Here is a 14,345-nt window from a genome sequence, read left to right as displayed (position 1 = left end):
CTCCTGACCTCGTGATCCGCCCGTCTCGGCCTCCCAAAGTGCTGGGATTACAGGCTTGAGCCACCGCGCCCGGCCATCTCTCAGTTCTTAATAGAGCCCTGGCTGAGTGCCTTATATTGGATTTCCTTTAAACAAATGCTGAGAGTGCTTTGTACAAGAGGTTTGTTGGTGAGTATTCTTGGGAGCAACACCAGTGAGAGTGAAAGAAGCAGGATTGGGCAGACCGAGAAGCTGAGCTGTGATGTAGTTACAGCAGAGGCCTTAGCCCATCTCACAAGTTGTGCAGGTGGCCGTTCGGAGTTTTCCCAGATTCAGGCAAGGAAACCAGACTTTTGTATCTCTGAATTGACCAATCCTCGGATGTTTGCTGGGAGGGGCACATATTCTTGGGCAAGGAAGCTCCTCTTGACTTTGGGCAGTTCCAGAGAGGGAGGCAGCTCTGCGTATCTGCATTCCACAGGGAGGAGAATGAAGCCCTGTTTCTGAAGGGCACAAAGAATGACCCACCGCAGATTCACTATATTCAGCCAGATGTTCGGTCTGTTTTTCTTTGAGGGAAAATCAAACAGAACAAAAGAAACAAACCAAAATATCCTTTTAACTATGTGAGATTAGGCCAGCTAAATTCAGTCCACTCTCTTGGATTTGAAAATGAACCTGGCTCTTCAATTCAGTCTTCTTTTGTGATGTTTGCCTGGGACGTCAAGGGCCTTTTTGATTCTTTGATTCAGTCTTCTTTAGATCCAGAAAGCTTCCTTAAGTTAGAGTTGGAGTTTTGATTATTATTAATACTTCTGCTTCATTTGTCTCTTTCTGGAAGGTAATACCTATTCTTCTTGGGCTAGACCCAAGGAATGATATTAAAAATACTTAACAGTTCATTTGGTAACCAGCATAGCACAGGACAGTTAAATGGTCATCGTAGTACTGGAGCAGGGTCCTGGAGGCTCCGTGTTATAACGGAAGTTACACTTAGATGCTGGATCTTGGAGAAGTCCCACAAGGGACTGACTGCATGGTGGGAAGTAACTATTACCAACCAATATGAAAGTATTTTAATATTTTAACAACTTCGGCATTTTGTGATGTTGTCGACATGTTTTTCAAGTTGAAATAACTCACTCAGTCTCTCGTTCTGTCAAGTGTGCTATTTACTGCCTTTAACATGAATTTTAACAGCAGTGTCTCTTATTTTCCTGTGATTTCCTATGTTGGCTTGTTCTCTTTTCGTAGCCTATTTTCGTTTTTTAGAGTTATTTCCCCTTGTGCATTGCTAACATCATGAAACTCTTCTGTCTATAACTCAGTGCTCTTCTTCTGATGTTTTCTGGAACTTTTTATGAGAGGTCCCATAGTAATTGTTTTCTGTTTGATCATTTTTGCATCCGGAGAAGTTTTCCCAAGGTCTTTTGTGAACAACACTAAACGCTTCATGTTCTGTTTGAGTCCTGGCACAATTCCTCTTTCAGACCCGAGGCTGAAGGTCAGGTAGATGTGCTCCCTTCTGGAGCCCTCTTGTGAACCTACAGGTGCCTACCAGTGTTCATTCTCATTTCCACTCCTCCAGTGGCAGAAGCAGCCCTTTCAAACCTAGCCTGGCTGGGGTGGCATGGGAGTGGGAGAGAACGCCCCTTGCAGTGTGGGTAGCATTTATTGTAGAGGACACTTGAGAAACCATGCTAAGTTGCTTTACAGTGTCAAGAGGGTTTAAGACTCAGTAGGCCCATGAGGCCTATTTTGAGTCTAGGAGCAAATTGATTTAAAAGACGCACACATGCGCGCGCGCACACACACACACACACACACACACACACACACACACACACCCTCTTAAAAAAGGATATTTCCCTCCCCCATCCATTTCTTCTGTTAATTCTGTTTAGTTCAGTAGAGTATGTGTAATTATGAGCTTTGGGGGGTGATTCCTGCTATGCTACTGAATTTGATCTTCGGGAACTTTAACTCAGTACTTCCCTCCCTCCCTCCCTTTCTCCCTCCTTACCTCTTCCCCTCCCTCCCTCCTTACCTCCCTTCTCTCCTTTCCTCTTTCCCTCCCTCTCTCCCTCTCTTTTTTTTTTTTGCTTCTGTCTTCTCTACCTGAATAAGTAGCTCATTCCTACCATTATGGAAGGCCCATTAGTAAAGACTTGAATGATTTGACCTTCAAATTTAAATTGTTGTATTCCTGGGAAAGGTATGGTTTTGTTTTCTCTTCTGCAACCACTCTCTCTCTTGGGCAGCTCATGTGTGGAGAGAACTGAATTCTATTTTATAACATGCCAGATTCTCACCTAAAAAGTCAGGCTTGCTTTTTGCTTCCATAGCCATTGGTTTATTTTGATTATTAACCTTGAAGTGATCCACAGTTATCTTTCATGCCTGAGTTAAGTGTCTTGGAAGTTAATTTTATCTATATTCCTTCATGCTGTGAATTCACTTATTTTACCCAAACACTTTTATTGTTCATCCTTTTATATTTGGTCACCAGTTAGTAGAAATATTAAGAGATACATCCCATTTCTTCTGGTTTTATTTTTTTCTTTCATATTGAAAGCATATTTTATAGATTCATGAAATGTTAGCCTAAGAGGGTTATTGACTCATTTTCATTTTTACTATTTTATACCCAATATACTCCCAGTTATATGCCTTTCTTTCAACAGAGGAATAACATCTCCCATTTGCCGACTGCTTGCTATATGCCAGATGCTGGGGTAAGCATTTTAGAAATATCATGTCATCCTTACTACAATACTGTTAATTTTATTTAGCCAGGAATATAGAGAGCTGGTCAGTGGCAGAGTGGGGCTTTGAATCCAGGTTTATCAGACTCAAAAACTGACCCTCTTTACCACAACCCTACATTTGGTATTAGGAGGCAGGCAATTGAGGATCACTTCCTGGTGCTGCTGCTGCCTCACAGTGTGGCTTTGAGCACGTCAGGGCTGGACCTCCGTTTCCTCACCTTCGCGATAGCTCCCTCAAAGCGTTGTTTTGAAACTAAACTGAGACAAGACATTTGGAGATTCTGGTTTCACTTTTGCCACTGGCCTAAAGGAACAGGAATGAGTCAGAACAAGTGGTAAGCAGTAGCTCCTGCTGCGGCTTGTCGACTTAGCATTGTGGGAGCAGATTTGGATCCAAGTTTGCAGGCGGCAAGGAGCATAATGTGTACCTCCTTTTGTCTGGCACTTGCCCTCCTGGGTGAGCCTACCACATGATGGTTCTGTTGGGCCCTAATGGGAACAGTCTGGTAGAAGCAGGTTCTTACCCTCCGTGGTGGTGGAGATGTTTCTTTCCACCACAAGACCTCATATTTGAGTTAGTGTTCCCTGTATTGAAGATTTATTGTCTTGTTTCCCCTGAAACACCAGAGGATGTTTATTTCAGGACCATCTTTATCTGAAAAGTCTTCTTACAAAGGTATTTTCTCTGCATCACTTTCTTCTACCCTAAGTGAAATCAGGAATTTTAATACCTGTACTCAACCAGAAATGAGAGACACGTGAGCAGATTTGATTTGCACATTTATACTTTGGATAACAACATCATTATTTATTAAACTTCATTTCAAAAAAGTGTAGGGACAGAGGGTAAGCTTCCCCTCTGCCTTCTCTGAGGGTTCACTGAGATGACTGACTATAGATTAACAGGAGAAAGAGAATATATTAACGTGCATAAACGTGGGAGTCTTGCAAATATGAGACTCAGGGCCAATGGTTGAAGCTTATGACCGCTTTTCATAGAGGAAAGGGGAGTGGGGGTGGGATTGGTGTAGGCAATTGTGTAGTAAATAATTTTCAGGAGAAATGAATGAGCCGAAAGAACTATGGCCTGGGACAAAGTTTCTCTGAGTTCTGTGGGAGGTTGCAGGAAGGCGAGGAGCAGAACTTTACTGTGAACAAATGTTGTCTTACTATGTAGATAATGTCTCTTGGGTAATCTCTTGGAGCTGCTCTGAGAACAGATGAAAAGTCTCTCTGGGCATGGTGATGACTTTTAGTGGTTAAGTCTTTCTTGGCTATTTGATGAGACTTCTAAGTTGGCAGTTGCATTTCTTTTGGAAAGAAGTTTTCTTAGTCAGATAAAGAAATTCTAGAGAGTTTCTCTCTGCACATGGAAAAGAAGGGATCAGAGAGACCAGGACATGGGGGAAGGTCAGAGGGAGACCTCGCTTCTGAGGCTTACTTCTGAGGCCTTTCAGTTTCCTTTAATTCAGAGCATTTAGCATGCCAAAGTGCTACATTTTGTTGTAGCCTAACAAAAAGTCTGCAAGTACATGCTGTATTTATATAGCTGTCGAGTTTCTGATACAGTACAGTACTGAATAAATAATTGCTGAATGAACAACTTTCATATAGTAAACAATAGAGGCAGGCCTTTATCACTAAGAATCAACATTAAAAAAAATCCCTTGTTTTCTCTTTTTTTAGAGGGATGAAATAATGAAGTCAAAGATCCACAAACTTATTTTTCTTACTATTACTCCCATCTGTCATTTTCTTCTGATATTAACAAGACCCAGCAATTTATGTTGTTTTAATGATATATTTCCACAAATGCATTAAATTGCTTTCCAAGTCACCAAAGTGAGACTTTTGTTATTTTTTAGTAACATTAAGTACTTTATTTGATACCAGCTGTTGGTTTATATAACTTTTATTATCCAAATAATACGTGTTTATTATAGAACAATTAGCAAATACAGGGAAGCAAAATGGAGAAAATCAAATTTACATGTAATTTTATACCACTTTCTGAACATGGGGACCTACTTTTTTAGACTATTTCTATCTGAAATGTTATATAAATTACTTTGTAACCTGCAGTTTGCATAAGTATTTATACTTCTTGCAACATAGTATTAAATATTCTATGGATGGATGTAGCATCACTTAACAAACCAATCCCCTACTGTTGAGTCATCTAGGCTAGTTATTTTGTATCTCTGACTGTTATAAATGTTTTTGCAATAAACTTTAGTAGTGATTAGAATCGTGGGAGAGTGTGTGTGTGTGTGTGTGTGTAATATAAACACATAAAAGTGACTTATGTAAGGTAAAAGAGGCTTATTTATCTTCCACATAAAGGAAGTACAGAGCTTGGTCCAGAATTTAAATGGTACTTAACAGTATCAGGAAATCAGGTTCCATTTATCTTGCTGCTCTGCCTTGCAGAGTACCTATTCCTAACACCATATCACGGGTTAGAGGTGGTTGCTGGAAGGCTAGCCATTAAAGTACTATTCTACCCAGCAGGAAGGAGGGACATGTTGGGGGAGTGGTGGTGGGTGTGCTCTCAGCCTTTAAGAGCACTTCCAAGTCCAATTAGCAGAACTCATAGGATATTGTAGATTCCACTTCTGCTTGTGTCTATTAGTCATGTGGCCACTTTTAGCTGAAAAGGAAGCTGGGAAATGTAGTCTTCATCTGAGTACAATTACATACGTGGCAGAGACCCTCCACTGTAACTGGCTTGGAGATGATTGTTGGCATTCATGCTTCGTTATTTTCTTAAGATGAACTTCTAAACTTGGAATTGTGGAGTCAGTGGATGATAACTCAGAAGAAATCTTTTCCAGGTGAGAGAAAAGACTTTTGCCCAAAGCCGCTTCCTTGGAGTGTTTTTTGGTTTCTTTAGCATACCAGTGCATGATGAAGATAAGAATGGGAAACATTCTTTTATCTCACTGGAAGGTACCATCCATCCAATCTATCCAGAGAGCATCAGCTGACCCTGATGGAGGTGCACAGGTGCAGGGTCGGTAGAGGCACCTCTTACTGGGGCTTTGCCAGTGAATGTTTGAAATTTGATTATAAAAGAGATTCTAACAGTACGTTCCTTATACCATGCAATATCTCATGACTTGTAGGGCCAGGGATATTAGTGGTACTGTGTTCCAAGACTGGAAGCCACTTTTCAGCTGGTCCTGTCTGACTTGTAGGTAGACTTAGATCTTCAAATTTGGCACATAAAAATCTTGTTATCTTTTTTTTCAACAAAACATTGGTCTTTATGCCTCTTATGAATGACTAGAGGATCTTTAGTGTCTGTCTCTTTCTCATACATATGTATAGGCCTCGCTGAGAAAATTTTTTTGAAGAAATGTAGTGATTATTTGATTAAACATTAGACTGAGTAGATTAATTTGTTCATAAACATAATGAATGTTATTATTTTTCTCTGCAGTATACTGTGTCCATTTTAACGTACTGTCACTTTTCTCTTAGTTCTTATCTTTCCACTGTTGAGGATGACAGCTTTGGTTCTACAAATAAAATGTATCAGATTGTTGAATCAAGAATCAGGAAGGATGACCATTCCTTCCATATGGTAATTTTAGTTATTCCCAGTCAGCCTAAAATATTTGTACTCATTGTGGAGGCACGCAACCTTGAAACCAAGTGGGGCGAGTGAGAAAAGAGTTTGATCACATACCTTTGGTCAATTTTCATCACAGGAAACTTCAGAAATATAGAAAACTTCTTAAAAAGTTTTCTTTTCCATGCATGTCAATGATTTGAGAGGAGGGTGGCAAGAAATAGGGTCCTAGGCAAAGGGCGGTGGCTGAAATGTCTTTAGAACACTAGGCTATGTTTCCTGAGTCTCATTGTGCACATGTAAACCTACCCTTCCTTACTCTTGGCACTGAACCAGCTACTGGAGCCAGAATGTGTTTGCATTTATTTTAGCCTGTATCATAACATGTTAAAATAAAAACCTGGAGTCACTTTTCTGTGCAGTTCAAGGAATGCAGTACAGATTTGCTCAAATGAAGCTGCTTTCTGTATTCCTTTTGGATTAAAATCATAGGAGGTGGCATGTTCTGTGGCTGATAACATCAGTTAGTGCCGAAGACTCAGCGAAAGGAAGGAAAGTCTTAATGCGAAGGATGCAGAGTTGGTACTAAGATTGGAAAAGTGTGTATGTCTAGGCCTATTTATAGTATCAGATTTAAAAACATGTAGAGGCGACCACAAACATAAGGGCTTTGGTGTTTTTAGTCATTTCCTTAGAATGGGTTAGTTATTTTTCTAAGGAACAATGTTCGGAACATTAGAAATGAATCGTGAATAATACAGCTTTTAGCAGAAAATAAAATGAAAATAGAGTAGATCGCAGTGATAGAATGAACACTGCTGAGTGTTAATAGAACATAAACAGTAATGGGACAAAGACTATAGTTTTGGAAAAGACTATATGGCACCCACTCAGGATACAAATTATAAAGTCAGCCCTATTGTTTTACTGTAGTGTAGAATTGGAAATCTTACCATTTCATATAAAACTGTCTTATGAAATATGTACAAATATTTTATTTCAGATAATAGCTAAGCTCTTTAGAATACCCAAGATTAAAAAGATGTTTTTAAGTTACTCAGTATTTTGCTACACAAAAATTCCTTAAACTCTGGGCAATTCCAAAAGGAAAAGAGAATAAAAATAAAAACAAACTGTTTCTGGTTGATACATTTGGTTCATAATGATATTCAATGAAATAGGATGAGGACCTCCATCTTTGAGCTTGGCTGGATGAAATGTGGAAAGAGGGATAATGATGGCTTTTTAAAACGTGTTTGAAGATTTGAACTGTTTCATGTGGAGCAGACACTAGAATTTCTCTGTATGAGCTCAATGAGGTAGAACTAGCACCAGTGGGTGTCAGCTCTAATAAAACAGATTTTTGACTCAGCATAGTGACTTTCTAGCATTCAGAGCAATTCAAATTTCAGATTAGGCTAGTTTAAGAATAAATTTATTAGAAGACTGTAACAGAACAATAAGAAATAATTTTTTAAAAATTTACCACTTACAACAGCCTCAGGAAACATCTGATACATAGGAATAAATTTAACAAAAGATCTGCAAGATCTCTGCCTGAAAACGACAAAATATTAATGAGAGACATTAAAGAAGAGCCAAAGGAATTGAGGGATTTTGCTTCTTTGTGGATTGGAAGACTCGATATTGTAAAGAAGTCATTTCTTAACCAAATTTATCTATTGGAAATTTGTCTAGTAGAAATATATTTGATAGAAAGCCTAATCTAAATCTTAGCTTTTTTTTTTTTTAAAAAAAAAACAAATTGTAAAATTGATAATGCAAATGCAATAGCCATGGCAATCTTGAAAAGACCTACATCACAGACATCAGTATACTTACAAAGTGATAGTAATTAAAGCTGTGGATTGGGATAAACAGACCAGTGGGACAAAATAAGGAATCTGAAAGACACTGATATTTATCTTAAAACTAGCACTGCAGTACAGTGGGGAAAGGAAAGGATGGTCTTTACAGTAAATCGTGGTTGGATAATTAAAAATCTATATGGAAAAAATCTATGAATATTGATTCTTGCCTAATATATACACAAGACATAAATATCAGATGGATTGTAGATCTAAACATGAAAGGTAGAGCATAAAGTGTTTAGAGGAAAGCAGAGAAAACTTTTTTTATGGTCTTGGGGTAAGCACAGGTTTCTTTAATAGACACATAAGACATTTACCGCCGGGCGCGGTGGCTCACGCCTGTACTTTCAGCACTTTGGGAGGCTGAGGCGGGCAGATCACACCATCCTGGCTAACACAGTGAAACCCCGTATCTACTAAAAATACAAAAAATTAGCCGGGCGTGGTGGCGGGCGCCTGTAGTCCCAGCTACTCAGGAGGCTGAGGCAGGAGAATGGCATGAACCCGGGGGGCGGAGCTTGCAGTGAGCCGAGATCGCACCACTGCACTCTAGCCTGGGGGACAGAGCGAGACTCCGTCTCAAAAAAAAAAAAAAAAAGACATTTACCATAAGAGAAAGAATTAATAAATTAGACATTATTACAGTTACTTCTGTTATTCAAAAAACCCTATTAAGAAAGTAAAAAGGAAGGCACAGAGTGGGAGAAGATATTTGTAATACATATTTCCAACAAAGGACTTCTACCCAGAATATATATAGACAACATGTATAAATCAGTAAGGGAAAAGGAAGACAACCCAGTAGAAAAGTAGACATAAAACATGAATAAGCCCTTTACAAAAGAGCCTCTCTATGTGGACAATAAACATAGGGAAAGATTATCAATATCATTAGTCATCGAATGCAATTGTAACCGTAATGTGATACCACTATACACCCACTATAATGGTTAAAAAGAAAAAGATAGACAATACCAAGCACTAGTGTGGAAGTGAAGCAATTGGAACTGTCATATGCTGTTGGTAGGTATTGTGCAGTTGTTTTGGAAAGCTGGCAGGATTTCCCAAAGCTTAATGTACACAAATGCTATGACCTCAAAGTTTCACTCTTTGGTATATGTGCAATGGAAACACATACATGTGTTCAAGAAATTGTTACCGGAAAAGGGTCCCGATCCAGACCCCAGGAGAGGATTCTTGGGTCTCACGCAAGAAAGAATTTGGGGCAAGTTCAGAGTGAAGTGAGAATGCAAGTTTATTAGGAAAGGAAAGGAATAAAGAATGGCTACTCCAAATGGTTGCCCATTTTTGTGGTTATTTCTTGATGATACGCTAAACAAGGGGTGGATTATTCGTGCCTCCCCTTTTTAGACCATATAGGGTAACTTCCTGATGATGTTGGCATGGCATTTGTAAACTGTCCTGGCGCTGGTGGGAGTGTAGCAGTGAGGATGACCAGAGGTTACTTGGTTTTGGTGAGTTTTGTCTGACTTCTTTACTGCAGCCTGTTTTATCAGCAAGGTCTTTATGACCTATATCTTGTCCCCATCTCCTGTCTCATCCTGTGACTTAGAATGCCTTAACCGTCTGGGAATGCAGTTGTCTCAGACCCAGGAGGTCTCAGCCTCATTTTACCCAGCTCCTGCTCAAGATGGAGTTGCTCTGGTTCAAATGCCTCTGACAAAATAATCTGTACAGGAATGTTTGTAATAGCACTGTTTGTAATAGCCCCAAATTAAAAACAACTCAGATGCTCATTGTTCATGATCTCCAAATGAATTAGAGTATTCACAACCACGAAAAACCATACAACAAAGAGCAGGTAACTTCTACTACTCACAACAATGCGAATGAATCTCAGAAACATGCTGTTTAGAGAAAGAAGCCAGATACCCAAGTTTCCATTTTAAATACAGTTCAAAAGAAGGTAAATGAATCTATGGTGTTAGTAGTCAAGGAAGTGGTCACCCTTGCTTGACAGGTGAGATGTGATTGGAAGTGTGTCCTGGCCACGTTTTGTTTTCAGTCAGGGTGTTGGTTACATGGATGTGTTCACTTTGTGAAAATTCAGTGAGCTTGACACTTAGTGATTTCTGCATCTTTCTGTAGATCATAGAAATACAAAAGCAAGGCTTTTGTGATGGGATTGAGGTGTCCTTGTAACTGAGCTGGTGTGTGAGCAGAGAGGAAATGTCGGGGAGGTGCCTTTCTTCTGAGGTGCTTTGAATACCTAGTTTTCAGAAAAGGTTTCTGTTCTAAAGGAGCATAAGGAGATGACGATTGACAGCTCTAAGTCAAGTGTCCAGAGGACAAAAATCCTTTGCTAGAGAATGGCTGTTTTAGGAAAGCGGCCATAAAACTAGGTTTGGATTCAGAAGCTCTAACGTAAATAGAATATTCAGTAGGTTTTTTTGTTGTTTTAAGAGATGGGACCTTGTCCTGTAGCCCAGGCTATAGTAAGATTACTTAATAGTTTTAATTTTGATCTGAACAAATTAAAAAATGACACAAGCATTTGCATTTCTGCTGTTTTATTTTTGTTGCAATAATTTCATATCCCTGTCAAAAAAGTAAATTGGCTATTTAAGAAATCAGTATGATTAGTAAATAAGAAGTTAAGAAACCAAAGCAAGCCCTGAAACAGAAGGAGAGAAAGGACGCCAACTGTGAATACATGGTAAACACAGGTCGTTGGACTTAAGATGCAGCTTGGCTGTTACCCTGACAACATCCAAAGCAGAAAGGGGAACAAATAAGCAGCTTCCTAGGATAAGACTAACTTTCCTTCCCATTACAACTTTGAGGCCTGTTTCTTATCTGAAGCATTAAAGAGACAATGTTGGACAACATAATGAAGCATACTTTTAGCAATGAGTGCTGTAGCAAATAATATCAGTTGAATTTACAGGCTGTTTTTTATAGTGACCTTCAGTAAAGACAAAGGAGAGCCTATTCAATAGCATAATGCTGAAAGGAACCAGTGCTTTAACCACCCCCACCCCAGTCTCATTATCTGGGAGATGCATGGCATTTGGGGCTTGCTGCTTTCAGAGAGTGATTCCCCATTTGTTTTCATTGACCAGGTGCCCGGGAAGAACCCACCGTCCAGCAGGCACAGCGTCGGTCAGCTGTCTTTCTGTCCTTTAAGTCCCCAATTCCATGTCTGCCCTTGCGCTGGGAGCAGCAAAGCAAACTTCTTCCAACTGTCGCTGGAATCCCTGCCAGTAAAGTTTCCAAATGGAGCACAGACGAGGTATATTTTATTTTCTTTGCTGCCAGACACCAAATACAGGAGTACCGGCTTAAGAGGTGTGGAACATTGAGCGTAGGTAGCGTTTAGTCTTTTTTTTCTGAAAGAGAAGAAATTATTCTGAGAGAAATAACTAATGCATATGGGTTACATGTTTTGAACCTGTAGCATTTAGATTCTGACTATGTTTTTTAACTGGGAATTTTGATATTGCTTTTGACAGGTGTCAGAATTTATACAGAGCTTACCTGGGTGTGAAGAACATGGAAAGGTATTTAAAGACGAAGTAAGTGTTCCACTAAATTGCAATATGTTACTTAATGGGATCAAAGCACTGAAATGCAGTGGATGGTGAAATGTGTGGAATTGGCAGAATCAAAAAGAGATGGGTTGCATTGAAATTGACAAATTGATGTATACTAACAGGCAGTATGAATCAGTTGTATAAAAATGTCTTTGTATAACATGAGATGCAAAAGAATGTTTGTGAGTACCATTTTATGATGCCCCACAGCAGTAACACTAGGCTCCTTCTAAAAAGAAAACCCACAGAACTTAATAGCATGCATTTATATAGTTTATAGTACAGAAGAAGCAGCCAAGGAAAGAAATAAGCAATGTTTCATCTTTTTAATAAAGTGAAATTAGTTTCCATTATTTTATTTTCCAACATCATTCTAACAACATGATTGACTTCATTTGAGATTTGTAATAAGTAATATTAGCATTATGTCTAAAAAAATCCCTTAAGTCATATACATTCCTTAGTAATGTTTATAATAAGATATTTATCACAGTCCACTTTTGGGACATTATTTTATTAGTAGTTTTCAACTACCTCTCCAAAACTTCAGTATAAGGGGTGATTAAGAATGGTATCACTTATGGCAGTGAGCACTGGAATAAAAAGGAATCTGGTTTCGAACTTTTAATTCTGTAAGCATACAGCAGGAGACCCTTATTCAGTAGAGACCTTAAAAAATAAGCCACTTGCCTGTCATCTCCTCCAAGTAAAGCCGTCAATTACCCCTCTGATTTTGGCTCTGTCTACTCCTGCCAGAAGGCAGAAAGTAGACTGAGTAATTTCAGAAGGTTTTCTCCAACATCTGCTGTCTATAGTTACATGCATACACACCTTGTTTGCCCCTATGTGTAAAGCTCAACTGTTAAGAACAGCACACTTTCAGTTGCATGGCAGGAGTGTAGACACAGCTAACAATCCAGCCACCAGTTATCAGTGTTGTTATACACTGTGAGGTATAATTTGTGCATTAGAGGAAAGCCTGTTAAAATGCACAAGGATCTGATTTCCAACATCCTTTTTCTGATTTATGTTCTTATTGTGCAAATGTTTTATTTTCTATTTGATCTTTAATTGGCAGTTATTTAGATTTTCTTACCCTGAGTCCTAAGTGTCTTCACTGACATTCTGAATTCATTTTCTGTTTTTTTTCTCTTTTTTTTAATCGAGATGGAGTCTTGCTCTTCTAGCCCGGGCTAGAGTGCTCACTGCAACCTCTGCCTCCCAGGTTCAAGCGATTCTCCTGCCTAAGCCACCCGAGTAGCTGGGATTACAGGTGCCCACCATCACACTCGGCTAATTTTTTTGTATTTTTAGTAGAGACTTGGTTTCACTGTGTGTTGACCAGGCTGGTCTTGAACTCCTGACCTCAAGTGATCCGCCCACCTCGGCCTCCCAAAGTGCTGAGATTACAGGCAGGAGCCACTGTGCTCAGCCTGAATTCATTTTCTATCACTGAATGGATGTAGAGCCACATAGGGAGCTGTTGGTCTGTCTTGGAAAGTGTCATGTAGTCATTACCTTTGAAAATAAGAAAGCATTTTTGAAAATAAATTTATAATGCATCTCTTTTATAACTTCTGTTTTTTATTCTGTTGATATCTAAATAATCCATATAGGTTTGCTCTATTATTCAGTTTAAGTAAGATTCAAGTCTAAATTCAAAATGACATGGTATTTCTTTGAATAATTTTTTTATTCATGGTAAATTGTCTTTGGAGATGTTCCTCAGTTACCAAATACCCTCAAAGCCAGATCCTTCTCTGGAGGAGTAAGATAGTTAATATTGTCTGTCAATATCTATCATTCACTCATTCACTCTGTCATTCATTCATCTGGTGCACATTTGTTAAATTCCGACCATGTGTATGTTACTTTGTGTCATGCTCTTGTGAGAAGGATGATTCAAAAATAGTAAAACCCAATCCTTATTCTCAAGTGTCTCACAAAGTCAGTGGGTTTGAGTTTTGAGTCCTACAAGTAAACCATAGTACAAATCTAACCGCAGTCTTATAAATCAGCTCTAAAAGGCAAAGTACAAGTATTCAGATAGGCTCTTGTTGGAAATTATCCTTGACTTCTCTTTTACACACGCCACATCTCATCTGTTGAAAATCCTATTCAGTGTATCTTTGAAACATATAAAACCCTATCACTCTACCGCACCACCACCCTGATCTGCGCCGCCATCCTCTCCCACTTGGATTAGTGCAGTAACCTCCATACTCATTTTCCTGGTTCTGTTTTTGCTCCTCTACAGTCTATTCCCAGCACAGCCAAGGTGACCCTGCTGAAACCTAAGTCAAACCATGTCACTCCTCTGTTCAGATCCTTCCAATAGCTTCATCTCTCAATCAGAATAAAAACAGAAGTCCTTATAAGGGCCTGCAGTCTGATACCTCGTTACCTCTCTTGCCCCCGGCTCTTTGTTTGCTCTCCCCCTCACGGGTCTATGCACTGGCCTTCTTGCTGTTCCTCTGATTGTCCAGGCTTGCTTCCGCTCCTCCTTCCGCACAGAATGCTCTTCCTTCAGATCTTCATGTGACTCACTTCTGCTCAGGTGCCAGCTTACCAATTAGTCCTGCCCTGACTTTCCGACTTG

The 14,345-nt window shown here is 39.3% G+C and overlaps 1 protein-coding gene across 1 annotated transcript in view; it reads left to right on the top strand.

Moving 5' to 3' along the window:
- The window catches only part of L3MBTL3 (l(3)mbt-like 3 (Drosophila)), a 130,431-nt gene that overhangs the window by 110,829 nt on the left and 5,257 nt on the right, over window positions 1-14,345 (top strand). Inside the window, exons 22-23 of the mRNA XM_011951649.1 lie at window positions 11,276-11,445; window positions 11,666-11,728. Coding sequence (XP_011807039.1) covers window positions 11,276-11,445; window positions 11,666-11,728 — 233 coding nt within the window. The remainder of the gene's footprint in view (window positions 1-11,275; window positions 11,446-11,665; window positions 11,729-14,345) is intronic.

The sequence above is a fragment of the Colobus angolensis genome, unplaced genomic scaffold (genome assembly GCF_000951035.1).
Source record: "Colobus angolensis palliatus isolate OR3802 unplaced genomic scaffold, Cang.pa_1.0 Scaffold322, whole genome shotgun sequence".
Taxonomy (NCBI): Eukaryota; Metazoa; Chordata; class Mammalia; order Primates; family Cercopithecidae; genus Colobus; species Colobus angolensis.
This window is presented reverse-complemented; position numbering and strand designations above follow the sequence as displayed.